Genomic DNA, 25,676 nt, shown 5'->3' with positions numbered 1-25,676 from the left:
TCTTAATGAAAAGTCTATAATATACTTTGGTTAAAAAATCTCAATTGTTGTGTAAAACAACATCCTTTTTACCTTGTCAAAATAAGCTCTGCAAAAATCATCCTATTCTGAGGGGATTGTTCCTTTAAATGCAAATGAGCTCTGCTCACCCCGCCCCTCTCTTCTCTCTGTGGAGTGACGAGCCTGTTTACTTTAGCCACATTTAGTCACGTTTACCCGCTAAACTTGCTAACTAGCACGTTATTAGGAAAGGCGAACGCAAAGATTCATAAAAAAAAACCCTTATACCCACTTATGCTGTAAATGAAGCTGGATCACGAATGATTTGCACGAACACAGACGGATATATGTAGATCGGGAGCTGCATTCCATTCACAAGTAAATGTAATCCACTGCATCTTCAGCGGCTCAGATGTCGGGAGTAAATGACGACCACTATGTTCATTATTACATCCAGCAACACAACACCTCAGTTGCTCAATCTGAGATATTCTTGTCTAACTTACATCCCTGCTCCGGCATCGAAACAATGATAGTCGGACTGTTACAGCTGATCTGAGGTAAGACGCTCATGTCAATCAACTATCGTGGGAGTGGCCTCTGTTGGTGTGACGCCACACGCCTGCATTTAAACTGCATTTTGGAAGTTCAAACTTGCAGGCACCATAGAAGTCCACTATATGGAGAAAACATAATTTCTTTATGAATGAAGAAGGAAAGACATGAACATCTTGGATGACAAGGGGGTGAGTAAATTATCTGTAAATTTTTGTTATGGAAGTGAACAAATCCTTTAGACCAGGGGTGCCCAAACCTGTTCCTGGAGATCGACTTTCCTGCAGAGTTTAGTTCCAACCCTAATCAAACACACCTGTCTGTAATTATCAAGTGCTCCTTGAGATCCTAATTAGCTGGTTCAGGTGTATTTGGTCAGGGTTGGAGCTGAACTCTGCAGGAAAGTCGATCTCCAGGACCAGGGTTGAGCACCCCTGCTTTAGACCGTCACTTTAAGCATTAGAAAAGTAAATAAAAAGAAAAAATTAAACAAACCTTGGAAATAAAAATAAACATGGAGTGCACGTCTTTAAAAAAACAATGCTCCACTCCTCTGATATCAGTATTATGTCATTTATTTGGTCTTGTCCTAGTGATCTTTCACTGACTTTGAAGTGACTACTCTTCTGCATCGTTGGATACGAATGAATCAATCTTTCTGAGAGAGAGATCTGGTCTTTTGCATGTTGGTGGCGTAACAATAAGGTCCGAGTCCATCAAAGTGCTGTAGTCCTTCGGACCAGTTCTGTTAACGTGTTTAAATATAGCATGATTTTGTCTGCAGTCCAAAATAATGGAGAATATTCATTTTGTTATTGCTTATTTAGAACACTTAGGGACAGATTTACTAAACAGTGCAAATTAGCATTAGAGCACAATTCCATGAAAGCGCCGATGGGATGGGAAAATTCTGCATGTGAGCATGCAATCTACCAAGAGCAACACAAATTACTGCCTGATTTAAAACATGTTTGTTTAGCGTTAAATAATGGTGCAAATAACACCACAAGTGCAAATGTTACTAAACTGCATTGCGTGATTCATTTTAATACTCTCCTCCAAATTTTGCGTCTGAAAATGCATATTCAGTAAGGTCATGTGCAAAAATAACTGCGTCGATGCCTTTTCAGCAGTAATTCTTCACTGCACGTCTGTTGACAGTGCTATTTTAACGGCAAAATGGGGATTGCGCTGGCGCAGGCTATTAGTAAATCTGGCCCTTACTTTACATCTAGATGTGTTTATTCTTTTTTTAGTTTTCATTAAATTATATAGACCTACTAACCTCCTGCCAGGCTTCGACAGAAAACAGGAGTTGTTTGTTCCATCTTCAATGTCTCTATCATTAAAGACTGATGGAGGGTCAGTCTCATCCATGTGGGCATCCAACTGCAATTAGAGCACATTAGGACTGTTTTATAAGCCAGATTTTCATCTCGGAAACACCACCTGAGCCATTAGTGGGGAAAACAGAGCTTTATAAAACAACCACACAAGGCTTCAAATATCTTACCTCACTGTTTGTATTTTCAGTTTTCTCAGAGTTCGAGACATCTGACAGACTGATCTTTCTATCCAGTATGGGATGAGAAGGCATACTTAAGGGATCTATGAGAATCTCGTAGGGAACAGCAGGGTGCTTCCAGGAAGATGGTGTGTTGATGTTCCAACTTTCTTCTTGTCCAAATGTACCTGTTTCGTTTAGAGATTTTTGATAAAATTCATTAGCTTTCTGACCCTGCATAGACAGCAATGCAACTGACAAGTTCAAGGCCCAGAAAGGTAGTAAGGAAATTGTTAAAATAGTCCACGTGACATCAAAAATAATGAATTTATTAAACTATTTCTACTCTTTCGTGTCAGTCTTCGACGCACATTCACGACAGTACCACAACGTAGAAATTGTTGAATAAAGTCATGTCGAGAAGAAATTGTTGAATAAAGTCATTATTTTTGTTTTCTTTGCATACAAAAAGTATTCTCTTAGCTTTACCATTACGGCTGAACCACTGATGTCACATAGACTATTTTAATGATGTTCTTACTACCTTGCTGGGCCTTGAACTTGTAGTTGTGTTGCTGTCTACTGAAGCTCTCAGATTTCATCAAAAACATCTTTGTGTCCTTATGGGTCTTATGGGTTTGGAACGACATGAGGATGACTAATTAATGACAGAATTTTCAGTTTTGGGTGATCTATCCCTTTAATTCAGAAATGTATCATTTGGTTAATTAGAACAAATACTTTGGTTAATTAATACAAATACAGTGTTCAAAATTCTTTTATGTTTCACAAAAAAAGGTTTTTAAACAACCTAAGGGTGAGTAAATGATGACAGACTTTAAATTTATTATTATTATTATCAATTTTACTTTTTGTTAATAAGAAACTAAATCTGCCAGCAGGTGAAGATAAATGCCTTTATGATTCATTCAAACAGCTAATTCTTTCAGAAAAGAAGAAAATGTCTCTCTTTATGAATGGGCCTTTGAATCATTGGATCACACGATTCGTTCAAAACACAGTTTAATTCAGAAACCAAACACTGCTGTGTTGCTCGGAGACGCACAACAAGTCTGCTATGGCTTTAAATGTCAGGCTGCGTCCAAAAGCGTCCGGAGGTACCTTCTTCTGATCAAATTTTGAAGGCAGCATAGATGTATCCTTCACTGCCTTCGACTTCCCACAATCCTGTGCGTATGTGTCATATAGGCTATATAAATAAAGATATTCTGGTGAAATTAAACTTGTTACTTTATTTAATAGAGGAGATTTTGACCATGATATACTCTAAGAATAGTAATAGTGTAAAAAGCATAATAAATAATATTGTTTGTAATATAATGCTCTGCAATAATACTTGCAACAGTGCTTTTATTTTTTAAAGGGGTCATCGGATGCCCATTTTCCACAAGCTGATTTGATTCTTTAGGGTCTTAATGAAAAGTCTATAATATACTTTGGTTAAAAATTCTCAATGGTTGTGTAAAACAACACCCTTTTTACCTTATCAAAGGTAAAAGGGCAGCGAGGCAGCAAGTCAGCTGAATAGGCTTCCGTATTAAGGACTAACATCGGTATGGATAACTGTATTCTGCCGCTGTGTGAGTTAGTAAGTTAACCCGTTAAACTGACAGCCCTAGTAAAAAGACATACAGAAAAACTTAAACTCAAACATCCATGCAAGTTATCAAATGTACCTATGAATTCCCCGTGGATGCTCCACAATCGTACTGAGCAGTCAGTTGAGGAGGTAAGCAGAAACTGGTCCTTGTCAATTATCTTCAAGCTTGAGGTAAAGAAATGGAAGTCAATGAGATGCCTTTTGTTCAAATAACAAATATTAAACCAAAAATTTAAGTAAAATAATAGTAAATACTATATAAAAACTGTATAAATGTTATGTTCTTGTGGTGTTTCATTTGTTTTTTGCTTATTGAACTAACCTAGTGATGCTGCTGATATGCGCACGCCAGAAGTTCACCTCTAGAAATTAATAATACCACATCAAGGCTCAATATAGACATTAAAAATCATGCAAATAAATGAGGACTGTCCTTACTTTCAGGAGGGTTTTGTTCAGGTCCCAGGGCGTATTGCTTGACATTGTAAACATAGATGAAACCGACATGATCGGCTGTAAAAAGCATGCTGTCATCCTGCGTTAAAGCCAGTTTCACAATCTGCTGCTGCTGCTGAAGTTGAGACTTAAAAAGAAGACGCTTTAATTAGAACCTTTGCTTCATTCTGTTGTCACTGAATTTTTAATCAAACTTGAGGAAAGATAAAATACTTGATGCTTACAGCCTGAAAAGATGTGATGAACTTCCCGCCATTCAGAACATTCCAGAAATGAACACAGCCTTTGATAAAGAATATGGTGAGTGAAATCAGAAGCTCTGCGTATTTAACTGATTTTGTTTTCTCTATAATTTTATTCATCACAAAGACCAGTTTACCTTGAGACCCTGATGATACAAGCCAAGCAGAAGACGACAATTCAGGTACAAACGCCCGCGACTTTAGGAAGATGAGGCTCAGCACACTTGTGTTTTGAACTATCGTATGCAATTAAAAACAACATGTGAACTCCTACTGCAGCCCATTTACTGTAGAGGACCCATTGTGAAAGTATTTCAATGCTAAATTTCTCCTGATCTAAGTAATAAATATTATCTACATATTGTATGGCCTGAGGGTGAGTAAATATGTAAATGTGACTTGTGCACTATATAAGTTTTCATACAATAGATTTGATTGAGAATCAGCAAAATTCACAGAAATGTTGGCATACTTTGAGTACTGCTGCTCTGTTGAGATGGAGGGGTCTGGAAGCGACACTGTATGCGTCCAGACACCACATTCCAAACAATGATCTCCCCATCGTAGCTGCCAGTGGCCAGGAGATGTGGTGTACAGTGAGCAATGCACAGGATATCTTCTTTGTGTCCATTTCTCTGTGTGTCAAAAATGTAACACATTACCCAAAGACCCCTGGCATATTTAAAGAGAATTCAAACTACATCCGTGTAAACATGAGTGTGTTGCGGAAGATGCTAATACCACATCATCCTGCCAGGAAGGTTTTGGGTTCTGATTAAACTGAGTTTCTTCTTTGGAGTCCTGTCAAAAGTATCAAAAAATAAACAGCATGTGTTTAGTTTTAAAAGTAATCAGTTCTGCACTATTCTGTTCACAGTCTCTTGAATTCAGTTAAATAACTGGCATTAGATTTGGTACATATTGTAGCTTAATCTGGCCAAGAATGAATCTTTCAGATATGCTGGACCAACATGTTGATGTACTAAGTACATATTGCTTGATTATATGTAACATTCAGGGATGGGAAATAGATGGAGAGTGGGGTCTGTTTTATTTATTTCATATTAAATGTTCCTCTACCACTGAAAAAAAAAGAATAAATTAAGGTACCCTGAACACTTAATAGTATGGAAGCATGCTTCCGCCACTGAATATGATATGAACTCACAACTGTGAGAAATAAAGTCAGAATTGTGAGATAAAATTTCACTGTAAGTTATAAAATCAGAATTGTGACATAAACTCAAAATTCTGATTTTTTTCTCAGAATTGCATGATACAAACTAGGAATTCTGACTTTTTTTTCTAAGAATTGCATGACACAAACTCGGAATTCTGACTTTTTTCTCAGAATTGCATGATATAAACTCACAATTGTGAGAAATAAAGTCAGAATTGTGAGACAACTCGGAAATGCAAGTCAGAATTGCAAGATATAAAGTCACAATTCAAATTTTTTTTTTGAAAAACTGCATGATACAAACTTGCAATTCTGACTTTTTTCTCAGAGTTGAGATGTAAACTTGCAACTGCAAGTTATAAAAGAATTGTGAGATCAGACTCAGAATTCTGACTTTTTTTTCTCAGAATTGCATTATACAAACATTCTGACAAAGAATCGCGACAAACTCAATTCAGATTTTTTTACTCAGAATGGCATGATACAATTTGGAATTCTGACTTTTTTTTATCAGAATTGTGAGATATAAACTTACAATTCTGACTTTTATTCCATGATATGAACTTACAACTGTGAGAAATAAAATCAGAATTGTGAGATAAGAACTCACAACTGCAAGTTATAAAGTCAGAATTGCGACAAACTCACAATTCAGATTTTTTTTCTCAGAATTGCATGATACAAACTCAGAATTCAGACTTTTTTCTCAGAATTGTGAAATATAAACTTAAAATTCTGACCTTCTTTCTCAGAAATGCGCAATATGAACTCACATCTGTGAGAAATAAAGTCAGAATTGTGAGATAAAAACTCAGCTGCAAGAATTCTGACTTTTTTTTTCCTCAGAATTGTATTATACAAACTCGCAATTATGACTTTTTTCTCAGAATTGCATTATACAAACTCGCAATTATGACTTTTGTCTTAGAATTGGGAGATATAAACTCACAAATGTGATTAACTGTTGTAATAGTGAGTAACTGTAATAATTCATTAAGGAAAAAAGTCACAATTGCAAAATATATACTTAATTTCTGAGAAAAATTGCAAGTTTATTTCTCAGATTTTCGAGTTTGTCAGTTCTGACATTATGACTCGTAGGTGAGTTTACATCACGCAATTATGAGAAAAAAGTCAGAACTACGAGTTTATTTCTCGAATTCTGACTTTATAATGTACAATTGCGAGTTTATATCACACAGTTCTGAGAAGACAGAATTGTGAGACGTAAAGTCAGAATTGTGAGACAAAAAGTAACAATTATCTTTTTTTATTTTTTATTCAGTGGTGGAAACGAGCTTCCATACAATACAGAATTGAAAAGAGATGAGAGGGAAAATTCTGAATAAAAATGAGGTATGTATTCTCCAGTGGTGTCATAATCATGCATTTAGGCTATCTTTTTCCACAAAGCTTGGATTCTCTTTTCTAAAGTGAACAAAGGCTCTTGTAAAAGATGGAATAATGGACGGTCAGAAGGGAATGGAGGAATGAACCACAGCAAACAGCACTCCAGCACTTTTGTGGAGGGAGGAACCCTGAAGTGAATGAAATATGGAAATGGAGTGAACAGCAATAAAGGCAGGAGTACCAGGGGGAAGAAACAGGTCATGGCAGTCAACCATTTTATGAGAGCCATCTGGGGAATTACGCTGATATAAAATAAGGTCGTGAGGGAAGCAGTCTGGTCACTTTACACTCACCAAGTAAATGTCAATCCTGCGGCCCCAACCGACAGAAATCACAAATCTGCCAAAACAAATAAAAGAGTGAATCAGCCAAAAAATGAGGAGGATAATATCCATGAAGATTATGGGGTTCACAGTCAGCAGAGACTCACGCGTTCCTGTGCAGTGTCAGATAGGCGCAGTCACAAATCTCAGCACATCTTCCATCTGGGGAAAACATAATGCAAGGCACTTTGCTTCACAACAGCTTTATAGGGAATGTGAGATAATATCTTCAATACTCTGAAAAATCAGTCATACTCAAGTGCAAAATAAATCAATCAAATGCACATTAAGAACTATGAGGCATTATTGACCTCTGCTGAGTATCTTCACACACTGGCCATTGTTGAAGTTCCACATCTTAAGGCAGCCGTCTCTTCCACCCGTCACTAGCCTGCACGGTGAAAATAAAAACAGAATGTAAAATAATGCAGCAAAAATTAAAAATTCATATTTTGCAATGTCATATAAATTATTTAGCTCTAACAACCTCCTTCCGCTAGTGTCAAATGCCATGCAGGTAATTGCAGATTCTCCATGAGCACATCCATACTCAAACACTTGAGCTCCAGTATCCACGTCCCACACTTTGACAACCTGAATTCAAGTAAATATTATGTTAATGCTCTATTATAGGGACTGTTCCTTTCCTAGTCTGTGGAGGAACAAACCTGCAGAAATGAAAATAAATGTAAAAATAGTAAAATAAAAAAAGGAATGACGTGATAAAGCAAATACAATGCATTTTAAATTCAACTGAATCCTAATTTTTTTTTTGCACTACTGTTTGTATTTTTTGTATTACTTTTGTATTTATTTTTAGCTTTTTATCATTTTTCATTCATTCTTTATTATATTATAGTCTGTCATGAGTTGAAATTATAGTTAAATACTTCTTACATATTTGTGGATTAAAATGTAATCTATTATTTGCATCTTCCAAACAAAAAATTAATGTTAAAAGCTATCATATGGCTTTATAAAAATTGGAATATATATTTGTATGAATTATGCTTGCATGATTTGTTATGTATGGTTTAGGGTCAGTGAGATTTTATTAAGAAATGAAAACTTTCATTCAGCAAGGACAAACTGATCAAAAGTGACAGTAAAAACTTGCGTATAATTACGAAAGATTTTTGCCTTTTTTCTGTATATTTATCAAAAAATCATGAAAAAAATACATCACAGTTTCCACAAAAATATTAAGCTACAACTGTTTTTAACATAGGTAATAATGAGAAATGTTTCTTGAGCACCACATCAACAACCAAAAATGATTTCTGAAGTATTATGACACTGAAGACTGGAATAATGGCTGCTGAAAATTCAGCTTTGCCTCACAGTAATAAATTACATTTTAAAAGTTTTCCAATAGAAAATGATTTTTCTACTGTATTTTTCATCAAATAAATGCAGCCGTGGTGAGCACAAAAACATTAAAACTACCAAATTTCCAAAGGTAGTGTATCATCTGTTTTTTTTTTTTAAATCTTAACTTTGTTAGTAAAAAAACAAATTGTATCCATTTTAGAAGATCAACCTCTGAATATGAAAAACAGTGCATCTGCTTCCTCAATGTGTTTCACATATATAATTCTCAAAACCACTTACCGAGCCCTCAGAGCAGCTCACCACCTGCCTAAAGTCCTCACTGTATCCGCAGCACAACACTGGCTCTTTATGGGACACAGTCTGACTGCCCTTAGGCTGTGGTCTACAACAGATGGAATATGGAAAGAGAAAGGATGCAAAATGCATGACAACTGATGCTGAATGACGTGATGATAATTCGAACTAAATATTCAGATAACCTAACGCTGAATGATACTTAAAACAGGCTTTTAAATATTCATTACATAACATACTTTGTCTGAAGGGACAGTAAGGCGAGGGAATCCGAGGCAATGTAAAGCCCCTTCGCAGCTGAAGAGTAGAGGCACGCAGACAATTCTCCCTGGATCTGACTTGCTTTTGGATGTGCAGTAAACAGACATGTCTGATCCTTGATATGCCATATCTAAAAGAAAAATAATAATATCATCATGCCAAAATAATACATTTTCATATTTATGTCGCACTGCACTGTTTCTCTGATTAAAGGAATATTTCACAGAAAATAGAAATTCTGTCATCATTTACTCACTCTCATGTTGTGCCAAACCGTGTGACCCTCTTTCTAACGTCAAACATAAAAGGAGAATTTTAAACAATATCCTGCCCACTGTTTTCAAAATAATAAAAGTAAATGAGGACTGGGGCTGTCAAGCTGCGAACAGGATTCAAAAGCATCACGGAAGTACCATAAAAGTGGTCCATGTGACTTCCACACCATTTTGTAACACACATCAGTCTGATTTATTAACTAATAAACGGCAGTCATTTAATACATGTTGTTTAGTAGACTGGATCAACTGATTCATAGAAAAAAAAAAAGAGAAAAAAAAAAAAGTTAACAAATCGTTATTCTTTTTCACGGTTGTTTATTGGCTTCTATGGTTCCATGAAGAACCATTAACATTGATTAAATCCATTGTGAACCCCTTACAGAATCCGTGAAAATGTGAATATTTTACAAAAAGCATGTTATTTTTTATATAGTACTGTCTTCAGAAGATATTTTACATAAAAGATGTTTACGTGTTTATAATAATTAAAATAACCCCCTTCAAAAGTTTTTGAACCCTTGGTTCTTAATACTGTGTGTGGTTACCTGGTTGATCTACAACTGTTTTTCTTTTTGTTGTTGTTGTTTTGTGATGGTTGTTCATAAGTCCCTTGTTTGTTCTGAACAGTTTAACTGAGCACTGTTCTTCAGAAAAATCCTGCAGATTTTTTTTTTTTTTTGCATATTTGAACCCTTTCCAGCAGTGACTGTATGATTTTGAGATCCATCTTTTCACACTGAGGACAACTGAGGGACTTAAACACAACTATTAAAAAAAGGTTTAAACATTCACCATTGCTCCAGAGGAAAACACGATGCATTTAAATCTGGGGTGAAAACTTTTGAACAGGATGAAGATTTTTCTTATTTTGTTGAAATATTATTTCCTTCCATTCACTACTGCCCTTTGGATAAAAGAGAAGATACTTCCATGTTTCCCGGGAGACAAATTAAGTACAATTTACCTAGATCTTCAAATTCAAAATGTTTTCACCCCCCGGCTCTTAATGCATTGTGTTTCCTTCTGGAGAATAATCTTATATAATGGTTTACCAAAGGTTCTTTGTTGAACCTAAAATGGTTTTTCTGTGGCATCAGAAATAAAAAAAGAAACCAGAATGAAAATTTACTGCTAATTTACTCACCCCCATGTCTTTCCAAAATGCTCATGTCTTTCTTTCTACAATCGCAAACAAATTAAGTCGTTTGAGGAAAATATTCCAGGACTTTTCTCCATATAGTGGACTTCAATGGTGGCCAATGGGTTAAAGGTCCAAATTGCAGTTTCAATGCAGCTTCAAAAAGCTCTACACAATCCCAGCCAAGGAATAAGGGTCTTATCTAGCGAAACGGTTGGTCATGGTTCTTTAAACAAAATGAAAAATTATATACTTTTCAACCACAAATGCTCATCTTGCACTAGCTCTGTGATGCATTACATTGGAAAAGTCACTTGTGTGAGTTTTTTGTCAATGTACTTTGGTTCAAAAATGTAGGGTAGGGTGAAAAGCTCCATTTCATTTTCTGCTCCAACTTCAAAATCATCAGACATTATTGTTTTACCTTTTTTTGTAAAGGGCGTTTGACTTTTGCTTTGTCGGTATTTCCCACCTACAGTACATCATGCATACATGATTATGTAATACATGAGGGCGAGCTAGTGCAAGACGAGCATTTGTGGTTAAAAAGTACATACATTTGTATTTTTCTTTGAAAATGAATGATCATTTCTCTACATAAGACCCTTATTCCTCGGCAAGGGATTGTGTAGAGTCCTTTGAAGCTGCACTGAAATTGCAATTTGGACCTTCAACTCATTGACCACCATTGAAGTCCACTATATGGAGAAAAATCCTGGAATGTTTTTCTCAAAAACTTTAATTTCTGTTCGACTGAATAAAGAAAGACATGAACATCTTGGATGACATGGGGGTGAGTAAATTATCAGGAAATTTTCATTCTGGAAGTAAACTTCTGACATGAATGGTAGATTTAACCATTTCTGACTATAAAGACTTTTTACAGTGCAAACAGTGATTGGCACATATGGGTTTTTTTTTTTGTGATTTCTGAAGCTTGACAGCCCCCATCCTTATTCATCTTCATTATGTTAACAAGAGTGATAAGAATATGCTTTAAATTCCCTTTTTGTGTTCAGGATATAGATAAAATAAAGTCATACGAGTTTAGAATATGAGGGTGAGTAAATAAACAGACAAGTTAATAGACAAGTGCTTTTTCTAATTATAAACATCCAGAAAAACACTGTAGCTTAGTTTAATGCCTGGCTTTTTCAGATCAAGAAATTTTCAAAGATCCAGATTTGACTTTTGAGTAATGAATTCATTTCTCACCTTAGCTGTGTTGTCTGTGGAGACTGAGAAAATGTGCCCATCTTCTGAGGCGATACAGAGGTAGGAAACAGGGGCAGCGTGACCTTTCAAAATCCCAGTTGGTTTTCTGCCATTTCAAAATGTAAAATAACTAGCCTGGCATAGAACATCTGAATTTGAACACATATCCTATGTGTGTATTTCACATTCTCTCATAGAACAGAAAAGCAATTGTCCAGAAGACTATAAACTGTTTAAGATATTTAACCCTTGTGCTGTGTAAGTGGTGTCCCCGGGCGAAAATGACTAGCCTTTTAAAAACTGCTCGTAAATCTCTCATTACACTATATTATGACCAAATCTTGGATTGAATCTTTTGTCACCTTGTTTTCAACTTGTAATTCTGGCAACGTTCACATACAAAATGACCAGCCTTTTAAAAACTGCTTGTAAATCTCTCATTACACAACATTATGTCAATTCGTTTTCAACTTGTAATTCTGGCAACGTTCACTCACAAACTGAGGTGCATAACAGTGTTGCCAAGTCTGTGTTTTTTCCACTAAATTAGGCTAATTTTATACTGTTGTTGCCCCTGGAATGCAATTTTGACCAAGGAGGACCCCCACAGACCATAATTTTGGAGGCATTTTGATAGCCAATTTCCCCCGGAACGTGACTGGGATGTTTTGGCCGTAATTTGGGCTAGTTTTGAATAGCAATTGGGCTGGTTTTGTTACCTGGCAACCCTGGTGCATAAGCTCAGATCAGAGAGGCTTGTGGTCAATCAGCTCCAAAAAGAAATACAAAATCTGTGCTAACTGAAAGATAACAGGATGACAAAAAGATTGATTCCAAGATTTGGTGATCAACAAGCATAATGAAAGATTTCACAGCATTTGTTATGGAAAAGTGATTTTTGAATAGGAACAGTGTAACAAGGTACGGAAAAAAGTAAGAAAAATAAATAAATAAATAATACTTTAATTAAAGGAGAAGTCCACTTCCAGAACAAACATTTACAGATAATACTCGTCCCCTTGTCATGCAAGGTGTTCATGTCTTTCTTTCTTCAGCCATAAAGAAATAATGTTTTTTGAAGAAAACATTTCAGGATTTTTCTCCATATAATGGACTGCTATGGTGCCCCGATTTTGAACTTCCAAAATGCAGATTAAATTCGGCTTCAAACGATCCCAAATGCGGTTGTAAATGATCCCAACCGAAGAAGAAGAGTCTTATCTAGTGATCGTTTATTTTCATTAAAAAAATATGATTTAAATACGTTTTAATCTCAAACGCTCGTCTTGTCTTGCTCTCCCTGAACTCTGTGTATTCTGGCTCAAGACAGTTAGGGTATGTTGAAAAACTCAGATTGTATTTTCTCCCTCAATTTCAAAAATCATTTCAAAATCATCCTACATAACTGCAGAAGCACCGACCCAGTCTTTGCAAAGTGAACATGCAAAGAAGATCAAACACCCTTAACAAAAAAGGTAAATCAATATATAAGCAATATAGGATGATTTTGAAGTTGAGGGAGATCATGAGATGGGAATTTTTCGACATACCCTAACTGTTCTGAACCAGAAAAAAACAGTTCAGGCAGAGGGACAAGCGAAGATGAGTGTTTGACATTAAAAAGTATATTAACTGTATTATTTTTATGAAAATAACCGATGGTTTCGCTAGATAAGACCCTTCTTCCTCAACTGGGATCGCTTACAACCGCATTTGGGATCGTTTGAAGTCGCATTCAAACTACAGTTTGGAAGTTCAAACTCGGGGCACCATAGAATTCCACTATATAGAAAAAAATCCTGAAATGTTTTCTTCAAAAAACATAATTTCTTTACGACTGAAGAAAGAAAGACATGAACATCTTGGATGACAAGGGGTGAGTACATTATCTGTCAATTTTTGTTCTGGAAGTGGACTTCTCCTTTAAATTTGTTCTATATGTAATAACATTAACTAGCATTAACATTAACTAAAATTCCTCTTTAGGTCAAAATGACTGGAACACAACATCAGGTTTAAAAGAACTTGAATTATCCACCTTTTTTCACATGAGAGTACATTTTATGGGTTTGGCTTCCGGTCTCATCCACGTTGAACTCTTTTTAGCTGTACAAAACAGCTAGTTTTGCTGCTTGACATTCCAAATTGGTGTGTCCTACCATATTATTTTAATGTATTATCTTAATTATAGTGCATGTTTGTAGTGCAAACAGTTTTACCGCTTACTGCACGTTGTTATTATTCTCATTATTTCCCTATAGCGGCTAATGAACCGGAAGTCTCGCCCGTAAGCTTATAAGACACACCTAGGGACGTATGGCGTCCACATGCGCAATAGCTTGTCCATCCCGCCAGTGACCAAAAGATTTCGATTCTTACAGAAGTCAAAGGTTGTGACTCCTTTAGGAACAGTGAAGACTGTTTGATTGTTTGTTGCCCTCTGTGCGACTTTCGTAGATTTTCCCTCTCCCCACACTTCTGTCTTCTCTCTCATCTGCTCTTGCATGTAGGTTGATGGATGAATGCTTCCTAATTAAAAACAGATTGTCAAACATCCATACACACACATCCACTCAAACAGATCACAGCTGACAGATTCCGAACCCTTTTCCCCTCTTTCTGAGTCACGGAGTGTTTTTCAAATGAGTTTAACCAGAGCTTCATTACACTGAGAGTTCTGACAGATCTCTCTTCTGGCATTAAACATGCAAGACGCCAGAGTTGCTATTTTCTCCCTTCTGCCATGTTAAACTGACACCACTCAGAAAGACGTGAGAAAGGATGATAGACTATTTTCTACACACTCTTGGATGAATCTAAATGTCTTAGTTCACCCTAAAATCAACAGTAAAAAATGTTAAATTAAATTTTTCATACATTAAATGAATCCTATTTTTAGGATCATTAGGATTTTTTGCTCTATGACATAATTTTCATTCATCTAAGCATATTTCGACCCCTATTCTCTTATTATCACCGTGCGCCTGTATGTTTTTCTTTTGCTTGTATTTCTCATTATTTTTAATTATGATTCTCATTATTGTAATACAATAATGAAGAGAAGAATGTGCTTAATTGTCATAAAATAATGTCACAGTGCAAAAAAAAATGAACAGTCCTTAAAAACAGACTTAATTTTATTAATGCAAAATATAATTTCTCATCTTTTCTTTTGATTTTAGGGTGACATATAACCCTCCTAAATGAGAGAAAAGAAAACAATTGCATTATGCTACTGCACTTCTAAAAGAAAAACAAAAGAAGTCATTATTAAATGTTACCTATAACAAGGGAAGAGTCTTCATGCATTGATGAGGATACAACGGCAGGTATGCTTTGAAAATACTTCACCTGAAATGATAATAAAATACTAAAACCTTTTAGACCTTTTGCAGAGTTATAAATAATTTCTAAAACATGCTCTCTCAGTATTATTCTTGGATCATCTCTCAATTCATTAACACACTTTGAGTAGAATATTTACAGTTCATTTCAGTTCATATTCATGTGAATTGTAGCATGTGAACAATACAAGGAAAATAAACTGTACTAATAATATTATAATAACAATAATAATAAACATTTAACCTTTGACACCCAGTCTTGGTGGAATTTCCATCTGATAAATGTTATTTCTGGAGATTGAACTGCATGGTCAATGCTTATGTTTGGCACACTGTCAACCTGTGGCAATCTTTTCCATAATCTAGGGCAGAAAGGCATAAAAAAGCTTGAACACATGAATAAAAAATATACTACACAAATAGCTGTCCAGGCCATTTCTAGGCCTGTTTGTTTTTTGCTTATTTTGTAATTAGTATAAATGTAATTAATGGCCTGGACACAGTAAGCAAGGTCATAAGAAATTCTTAACACATCAGTTATTATTCACATATCTGCAAATGGCTCTCCAGAGAACAGTATCAGATTGCTAATTAATTTATTCATTAAATTATGAAAATTAGGACATGTGTCCATGATTTGCTCTTGCAATTTTGTTTTACAAAACTGCACATGCAAAATGAGTACTAATAAAAAAAAAGCCTTGTTTACCTCAGTTTCTCCCTGACCGATTTCATTAGTAGGATGTTCACACAGCCCTGGAATGCCAAAAGCTTTGTGATTAAACAAATACATTGTACTATATGAAATTAATGTATTGGCCTACATTAATTTTCTTACTTGAGTATCGCCATATACGATGATACATTCATCTGAGCCTGTAGAGCTGACAAAACAAGAGCATTTTTTTATTACATGAAAAGCAAACATGGAATTATCATCAAAGAAAGCAGTGTGTTCTTGTTCTTAAATATTTCATTACAAAAAAATAAAATATGCATGAGCCATCATAACATACCCTTAATATTTCAAACCTTGTTTCGTATGTAATATGTTACCTTATATCAATACTAAAATCATATCTGAAAACATAATATATGAATAAAACACTATCAGCTAGGATAGCTGCTCACCAGTAATCCAGGTTTAAAGGTACAGTTTCTAGCACACTCAACTGACAGCAAGGCTCCAAGGTGGAAAGATCATAAAACTGAATCTCTCTGGATCTGTAAAGTGGGAAAAGAGATGCTATTTAGACTGACTGAGGCTGAGATCAGATGTGGCTGCTGTAAAATCAGAAAGTTTTTCTTAAGATCACTATAAAGTTACATAGTTGTACTTGTCTAGCAGAGCAATCCTCAGGCTGCTCCAAGGGAACTGTCCTTGTAATAACTGTAAGTTGCTTTGCATAAAAGCATCTGCAAATTTACTGCTTAGTCTTCATTTAAACTAGCATGCCATGGGCAAAAAATCTTGCTTAGAAGGTTATGTACACTACAGTGCATAATAAAGACAGTTATGCAAAAATAATTGGATTTTAAAAGCAGTTTACCCTGTTCCAATAATCAGTTTGTTATACTCTGGCATTGGCACAAAATCAGTTGCCCATTTTGGTTTTCGACCGATGGATCTGTCAGGCTGCACAGAGAGACAGAAATTTTTTTTCTTACATAAAATAGGGGATTCAAAATAACAAAAAAATGCAGAATCTCAATACATGCGAAGCAAATAAATAAAAAGAATCCAGTCAGAATGTAAAAGCAACCCACAAACACATTCTTCTTGCTCTTCAAATAAAGCTTGGGGGTCCAGAAGCTAACAACCCCATCTTCTCTAAGAGTCACAACGGTGCCATTAGGAGGAAAGTGAATTCTTAGAACGGGCTCCCCGCGGTTTAGAGACTTGATGGTAGCTGGTAATACGAAGGCTGCCATCTTACTGCGACGCACGGTCTCTTCCTTCTCTTTGTTCTCCAGATATATGTATGTGCAGAACTCATGCTAAAAGAAAGTGAGGAACACTTAAATAGACTTTAATAGAATTTGGTATGGAAATGTGTGCAGAATTTCAAATGTTATGAGTCTTATTCACTAACCATGCAACCGCATATATTTATGAATACAATCAATAGAATAATATAATGTTTGAATATTTATATTATAAAAGGAAATGCATGTTGTTTTTCATTTAGTACTGACCTGAATAAGATATTTTACATGAAAGACATTTCCATATAGTCCACAAAAATACTAGTTGAATTTATCAAAATTACCCCCTTCAAAAGTTACATACAGTTGATTCTTAATACTGTGTTGTTACCTTAATGATCCACAGCTGTTCTTTTTTTTTTGTGATAGTTGTTTATGATGCCTGCTGTTCTTCAGAGAAATTCTTCAGGTCACACAAACTTGTTTTTTCAGCATTTTTGTGCATTTAAACCCTTTCCATTAATGACAGTTTGATTTTGAGATCCATCTTTTTAGACTGAGGGCAACTGAGAGACTCATATGCAACTATTACAAAATGTTCAAACACTCACTGATGCTCCAGAAGGAAAAACGATGGGGTATAAACTTTTGAACAGAATGGAGATGTGACATTTTTCTTATTTTGCCTAAATATCATACATTTTTTCATTTAGCACTAACCTTCAGAAGCTACAGAAGAGACTTACATGCTTCCCAGAAGACAAAATAAGTTTTTGTTTACCCTGACCTTCAAATTTCAAAAGTTTTCACTTCTCTTAATGCATTGTATTTCCTTCTAAAGCATTAGTGAGCATATGAACTTTCTGTAATAGTTGCATATGAGTCCCTCAGTTGTCCTCAGTGTGAAAAGATGAATCTTAAACTCATAATGCAATCAAAATGCTGAAAAACCAAAGAATTTGTGGGACCTAAATTATTTTTCTGAAGAATAGCAGGCAGTTTAAACAAGGGACTCACGAACAACTATCACTAAAACAAAAAAAACCCCAAAACATAAAATCGGGTAACAACACAGTATTAAGAAGTGTATGTAAACTTTTGAACAGGGTCATTTTTTATTATTATTATTTTTTTTTTTTTTTATTATTTTCTCTTGTGGATTATATGTAAACATCTTTTATGTGGAAAAATCTTATTCAGGTCAGTACTAAATAAGAAATAACATGCATTTTGTATGATCCCTCTTATTGTGGTAAAACAATTAACATTTTGCAGATCCTGCAGTGTATGTAAACTTTTACCTCAATTGTATGTCTGTATTTAAAGTTAGTGAATGCGACCCTTTTCAATAACTTGCTCAAAGGTTTTTCAAGTGCGAAAACTGGACTCAAAAACTACGCATTTAACAAATCGTCTCTTCATCTATTAAGAGCAAGTTTGAGATTTAAAGGGGAAATAGTGAATTATTCATACCCACTCGATTTTGCCATCGCCAGTGTAATCGATCTTCATAAATAGCTGCTGAATTTGAGAATCTTTCTGTGACATTTAAAAAAGTTTTAGGCCAAGGAAATGGGTGAGAAGACAGTGAGACTTGTACAATCATATGATAAAGATTTTAGGCCTTGGGTCTTCATTAATCCATTTACACAAGCAACAGGATATAACTGAATGTACAGTATTTTTACAGACAGAGAGAAAGATTAACTCATCATATATTCATAGAAAGGCAGTGATTGCAATCATACTTACAACTGATTTCATACCAGGGCACTTTTTCACAACAGACTGGAATTCGGCATAATCCAGCATATAGATGCCAGCTTTTGCGAACTCCTGCAAAGGAGAACATAATTAGGAAAACCATGTTTTGCCATCTTAATTTCCAAATAATCTAAATATGTTGAATACTTACATCATAGGCCAGTTTAATTTGCTTTAGATCATGAATGGACACCATCTGTTCAATCTATATTAGAAAAAAAAAAAAAAAAAAAAAAAAAAAAAAAAATATATATATATATATATATATTGAATTATCATACAACATGTGAGTTTAAAAGAGCGTGTTAAATGTGTTAAATCTCAATTTGAGAACTACAGAAAGAATTACCATAGATGAATAGCACAGAGTTAGTCTGCAATGGATAATTCAACATAGAATAAATCAACAAGTGTTGTTTGACATTTGTTGGATGATCAAACAGCACCTTCTAGCATGTCACAAAATGAAACAGCTGCTGGTTTTCGACAGGCTGCTGTCACAGGTTCTGCTCCTTAAAATAATAAATTCACTTGAAATTGAAATGGCTTCGTTGCAACATGATGCCCTTTTAATTATGTTGTGGATCAAAAGCCAATTGCTTCATCAGTCTGCTGTCTGCAGGAAATCAAGAAATTACATGCCAGACAAACCATCCACCATGAATGAAGAAATGATAGATAAAGATAAAAGATATACACAAAAGATAGTAAGTACTGCATTTCCCACAAAAGCAATTAGGCTGACAGCAACATGAACATTTCAATTTACTAAAAACAGCTGAGCTTCTTTCACACAGCTGAAAAATGTAGTTAGCAGTGTCCCTTCTTGTAGTTAGTTGCTCTTCTACAGTGATAAATACAGATTATAACTTTCATGCTTTTTTTCAGTGTGCAGTCAGATGGCAAATTACCTCCAGCACAAACAATTTTGGGCTTGATAAGGAAAAAGTAATTGATTTGCTTACTGGGGTGCAAGTTCAAGCACTCTGTTAAAATAAATGATGCATCTCTACAGTGTCATTTCGTTCGATCGGTAGTCATGACAGATTACTCTGCAATGGTTGCCCATCCAAAGGTCATCCAGCTAATAAATTAATGGATTCTGAACTTGATTCAAAATGTCATTTCAGGCAAAGGTTCATGATTTGGTTTTGGCATATTTAATGAATGTTTGATATAGGAAGAGTAATCAATTATACTCCACTGACACCTTGAGGTCATGACGATGAAAGAAGTCTGACTGAAATGGCGGTTGTATTACGGTAGCATCCACATCAATACCTGAGACATTAAAAAAAATTCTTATCCGCTATATCTTTCAACACGAAAGTAAACCGTTTTCGGTAAATGCGAGACTTCCGGTTCATTAGACGCTGTAGGAAATAACGAGAAGAATAACGAAGTGCGGTAAACCGTAAACCAGCATGCTCATAATTAAGAAAATACGTTAAAATAATATTGTTAGACACACCAGTTTGCAATGTCAAGCAGCAAAGCGAACTGTTTTGTAACGTTACAGCTAAAATAGCTGGAAGCAAATGACACTGGAAGCCAGACACTTTAAATTTACAAATGGCGGCGCCCACTCTTACAGTAAAAATAAGGTGGATTGAGAAATAAATATCTTTTCTACACAAAATATGATACGGTTAAGAGCAGATAAAGATATTAAAAGATACATATGCACCCTGTGACATACCTCAAGTTGATGCACTAAGGTCTTTTTACTAGTCAGTTAAAAGGAGTTTGAAAAATGCTAAACAAGATTAGAATTATAGGAGGGGCGGAGTTACATATATGAGTTAAAGGGGAACTCCATATCCAGAACAACAATTTACAAATAATTTACTCACCCCGTTGTCATCCAAGATTTTCATGTCTTTCTGTCTTCAGGTGTAAAGAAATCATGGTTTTTGAGGAAAGTATTTCAGGATTTTTCTCCATATAATGGACCGATTTTGAACTTCCAAAATGTAGTTTAAATGCAGCTTCAAAGGGCTCTAAATGATCCCAGCTGAGAAAGAAGGGTCTTATCTAGCGAAATGATCTGTCTTTTTTTTTCGGAAAATAAAAATTTGTATACTTTTTAAGCACAAAAGCTTGTGTAGCACAGGCTCTGGGATGCGCATCCACAATGCTACGAATTAGTAATGGGTTGTTCTTGAACGATTCTTTCATTTTGAACGAATCTTTAATGTGACTCGGGAAGAACGAGTTGTCTCAGGGAGTGATTCGTTTAGTTGTGCATGCACAACATCCTATTAGGTTCTGTACTGGAGTCTTCGGGTTTTTTTGAGTCGTTTGTTCATCTTATGGGGCTGTCACGTGCTGAACGAACGATTTAAACACAAAAACTTGTCAGATAAGAGGTGAGGTGAGCTAATCATAGACTTAAGACCCAGTTAAACAAGGAATTAATCTTTTCTGTTTCTTATAGCATTATAGTTTTGTCTTGTTTGTAGTGTGATCAAAGTTTGTGTAAGCAGTAGATGTGTTAGGGAAGTAACACGTAACATATTAATTATATTTTGGTAAAATGAACGAAATGACTCGAAAAAAGATTTGTTCATTTTGCTGAACGAGACTCAGAGTCTGTAAAATGATCCGAACTTCCCATCACTACTACGAATCGTGTAAGTTCATTGTCTGTGTACTGAGTATGCTGAAAAACTCCATCTTATTTTCTCATCGTTGTACCTTTTTGTTTGTAAACAGTGTTTACAAACTTACTTGCACTTTGCACATTCACTCTGTAAACACTGGGTCTGTGATTCCGCCTACATTCCGCATGACCTTTCGACGTTATTCAATAGTATGTAGCATCGTGAATGTGCATCCCAGAGCCTGTGCTTTTGTGCTTAAAAAGTATTAAAAAAAAATATTTTCCGAAAAAAATGACAGATCGTTTCGCTAGATGAGACCCTTCTTCCTCGGCTGGGATCGTTTAGAGCCCTTTGAAGCTGCATTTAAACTACATTTTGGAAGTTCAAAATCGGGGCACCAATGAAGTCCATTATATGGAGAGAAATCCTAAAATGCTTTCCTCAAAAACCATAATTTCTTCACGACTGAAGACAAAAAGACATGAACATCTTGGATGACAAGGGGCTGAGTAAAGTATTTGTGAATTGTTGTTCTGGGAATGGAGTTTTCCTTTAATAAATGTGACCATGAACCTCAAAACCAGTCATAAGGGAAAATTGAAGTTGAAAGATTTATACATAATTTATTCAATTGATGTATGGTTTGTTCGGATAGGACAATATTTGGCTAAGATACAACTATCTGAAGATCGGGAATCTGAGAGTGCAAAAAAAGTAAAAAAAATTTATTATATTTACGGTAGGAAATTTGCAAACTATTTTAATGGAACATGATCTTCACTTGGTATCCTAATGATTTTTGGCATAAAAGAAAAATCTGATCATTTTGACCCATACAATGTATTTCTGGCTATTGCTACAAATATACCTGTGCTACTTAAGACTGGTTTTGTGGTCCAAGGCCACATATTATATTAAAGCATTATATTAGACTCTAATTTCATGTGCAATATTATGGATTTGAGGAGTACCTCAGTCCAACTGCCCAACCCCCTCATATATCATTATAACATTTAATTTGCATACCTTGGCCTGTGAAAGATGATGCTGGGGCAAGTTGCCATTCAATCTAGGTGGAAAATAATTTTTGGGAAATGCAGCCAAGCAGCAGATGCTGCACAAGCTTGACCCTTTGACTTTTACCTTGAGCTCACAGAGAGTGCCGGCAGGATCTGCTCTGTAGCGTTGTCGCATGCTGAGTTTAGCAACATCTCCCAGGGCGAGAGAGTGTCGTCTGGGTTCTTGCCTCAAAAGCTCTCTCTCCAGCCAATCGGGAAGCTGTTGGCTCCTCTCTGTAGTGTCTAAATAACTGAAGATAGACCCACTAGAATGGAGCACCCTGTCAGTCTGCTGTCTGTACCCTGTGACCCGCTTCTGCCCAGAAGCATGCACTGGTCCAAACTCTGTTGAAATACTGCATAAGAATGTTGCATTGTTTATATTGAATATTGTTTATTTTTTATTTTACCAGTTGATGTCAACATTTTACATATACCTTGCAGAATCTGCAAACTTAGTACTGACCTGAATAAGATATTTTACATAAAAGTCCAAAAGAGAAAATAATAGTTGAATTTATAAAAATAAGCCCTGTTCAAAAGTTTACATATGCTTGATTCTTAATACTGTGCTGTTACCTGAATGATCCACAGCTCTGTGTTTTTTTTTTTAGTGATTTTTTAGTTGTTCATGAGTCCTTTGTTTGTCCTGAACAGTTAACCTGCCCAATGCTTCAGAAGGAAACACAATGCATTAACAGCCGGGGGTAATAAACTTTTTGATATGAAGATCAGGGTAAATGTAGCTTATTTTGTCTTCTGGGAAACATGTAAGTATCTTCTGTAGCTTGTGAAGGGCAGTACTAAATGAAAAAAAAATATATATATATGATATTTAGGCAAAATAAGAAAAATGTACACTTCTTCATTCTGTTTAAAAATTCACACCCCTGGCTTTTAATACATCGTTTTTCCTTTTGGAGCATCAGTGAGTGTTTTAACCTCTTGTCCTCAGTGTGAAAAGATGGATCTCAAAATTATACAGTCATTATGCAGTCAAAATGCTGAAATACCAAAGAATTGTGGGACCTGAAGGATTTTTATGATGAACACCAGACAGTTTAACTGTTTAGGACAAACAAGGGACTCATGAACAACTATCACTAAACAAACAAACAAACAGCTGTGGATCATTCAGGTAACAACACAGTATTAAGAGTCAAGTGTATGTAAACTTCTGAACAGGATCATTTTTATACATTCAACTATTATTTTCTCTTGTGGACTATATGTAAACATCTTTTATGTGAAATATCTTATTCAGGTCAGTACTACATAAAAAAAACAACATGCATTTTGCATGATCCCTCTTATTTTGGTAAAATTAATATTTTGCAGATTCTGCAAGGTGTATGTAAACTTCTGACCTCAACTGTATATGTAAGCATAATTTACTGCATTTTTAATTGTGTTTACGTATGGCTTATGAGAGTTCACAGTTTGATACCATGAAATAAGATAAAACGTATGTTTTGTTATGACAAAAAACCCATAACAGATCTTAAATATCATAAAAGGTGTTGTACGTCATGCTATTCTGAATAAACAAAGGCAAGTAGTAAGTTTACTTTCACAGGGAGAATTTACACCTCCTAAATTTCATTTTGTAAAGTGAAAGCCGAGGGTGAGTTAGGTCTAATCAAATTAGAGTCAAGCAATATCTTCATATTTGTCTGTCAAAACAAAAATGAATTAACCCTCAAGGACAAAAACTGGTAAGAGTGTTCCAGCAGGGCACCAGCATTAACCATCTTCCTTATTCCCTGGCAACAGTAAACACTATGAACAACAGGAGGAGTGATACTCAAGGTCAGAAGCAGGAAAATGGCTGAATACCAATGTGGTACAAAACGTAGTCCTCATACTGAGATGAAAGTCATGAAGCAGAACAAATTAGTCTCTGTATCAGGAGCTGTTTCAAAGTAGCACTGAGCAAATTAAACGCTTAAATGTGGGAACGGGAAGCCTTGTCAAGATATAGATCAGTAAAAAAGAATAAAGCAGAATACCTGAGCTTGTTATGGGTCTCAAGTTGGGCTCCAGCAGATGAGGCCCGAATTTTCCTGCCTAGCGGCATTTCTGGAGAGATCTGAGAGAGTCTCTCGTCTTCGTGGCTTGGCTTTCGTTCTCCTTGGAGGCTGCTTTCTTGTTTTGCTGTGCGAGTGTACAGATCTCCCCGAGACACAGCACACCTGAGTCTCAGGTTACCTGATACACAAAACAGAGTCGTGTGGCTAGGTATATAATGGTGCCGCAAGCCACACTTTCAAATTTGATCATGTTAAAAAATCTGAAATGTCAGTTCTTCATAAACTTACTTCTTCAAAACTCTTAGTTTTAGTTTTTTAAGTAAATTTAGACTTAATCAGAAAAATATCTGTGGTATTTAATTGGGAGGAAATTAATGTCTTGAATCAGTAGCTGCCCTGACATTATATTTAATGCCTTTGCTATTATTCTATAATGTCAAGATACTTAAAATATCTATTCTCACCACTAAAAGAGCCTTAGGAGATTTATTATTCCCAAGAGACAAATCAAATCTTATGTATCTGTTTTTGCCAAATGAGGTTTGAAAAAAAAGAGTGATGTCTATTATCGGTTTACTTTCAGTGTTTTATTAAACACACCATTTGAAGGCAGTTTCATTAAAGTAAGAGTGTTCTTATTTCTGAAAGAAAATTACAACCCACAAAAAAAAATGCACACACACATACAGGTGCATCTCAGTAAATTAGGATGTTGTGGAAAAGTTAATTTATTTCAGTAATTTAACTCAAATTGTGAAACTTGTGTATTAAATTCAATGCACACCGACTGAAGTCTTTGGTTCTTTTAATTGTGATGATTTTGGCTCAGATTTAACAAAAACCCACCAATCTCAACAAATTAGAATACTTTATAAGACCAATAAAAAAAACATTTTTAGTGAATTGTTGGCCTTCTGGAAAGTATGTTCATTTACTGTATATGTACCCAATACTTGGTAGGGGCTCCTTTTGCTTTAATTACTGCCTCAATTCGGCGTGGCATGGAGGTGATCAGTCTGTGGCACTGCTGAGGTGGTATGAAAGCCCAGGTTTCATTGACAGTGGCCTTCAGCTCATCTGCATTTTTCGGTCTGTTGTTTCTCATTTGCCTCTTGACAATACCCCATAGATTCTCTATGGGG

At 35.4% G+C, this 25,676-nt stretch overlaps 1 protein-coding gene across 3 annotated transcripts; it reads right to left on the bottom strand.

The window, feature by feature from the left end:
• Positions 1–1,123: 1,123 nt before the first annotated feature.
• On the bottom strand, positions 1,124–24,613 carry wdr95 (WD40 repeat domain 95). 3 transcript variants are annotated; one of them, XM_051129765.1, is made up of 30 exons: positions 24,514–24,613; positions 22,590–22,860; positions 18,995–19,048; positions 18,832–18,915; positions 18,553–18,618; positions 16,921–17,151; positions 16,704–16,789; positions 16,285–16,377; positions 15,992–16,037; positions 15,863–15,909; positions 15,398–15,515; positions 15,091–15,160; positions 14,116–14,338; positions 11,810–11,915; positions 9,157–9,308; positions 8,903–9,005; positions 7,779–7,885; positions 7,603–7,682; positions 7,399–7,453; positions 7,262–7,307; positions 5,120–5,179; positions 4,851–5,013; positions 4,516–4,614; positions 4,361–4,419; positions 4,119–4,263; positions 4,003–4,042; positions 3,757–3,845; positions 2,069–2,247; positions 1,841–1,944; positions 1,124–1,300 (listed from the first exon to the last, which is right to left on the bottom strand). In XM_051129765.1, exons 1-30 carry the CDS (start codon positions 24,579–24,581, stop codon positions 1,174–1,176), a joined length of 3,171 nt encoding a protein of 1,056 aa, XP_050985722.1. In that variant the 5' UTR covers positions 24,582–24,613; the 3' UTR covers positions 1,124–1,173. The 3 variants fall into 3 exon arrangements, with proteins under 3 accessions (XP_050985722.1, XP_050985724.1, XP_050985723.1); XM_051129767.1 differs by lacking the exons at positions 22,590–22,860; positions 24,514–24,613 and adding exons at positions 19,290–19,459; positions 20,543–20,568; XM_051129766.1 differs by lacking the exons at positions 22,590–22,860; positions 24,514–24,613 and adding an exon at positions 20,543–20,621.
• Between the last annotated feature and the right edge of the window lie 1,063 nt (positions 24,614–25,676).

The sequence above is a fragment of the Labeo rohita genome, chromosome 15 (assembly GCF_022985175.1).
Source record: "Labeo rohita strain BAU-BD-2019 chromosome 15, IGBB_LRoh.1.0, whole genome shotgun sequence".
Lineage (NCBI taxonomy): Eukaryota > Metazoa > Chordata > Actinopteri > Cypriniformes > Cyprinidae > Labeo > Labeo rohita.
Note: the sequence above shows the minus strand (reverse complement) of the source record. Positions and strands in the feature narration are given on the sequence as shown.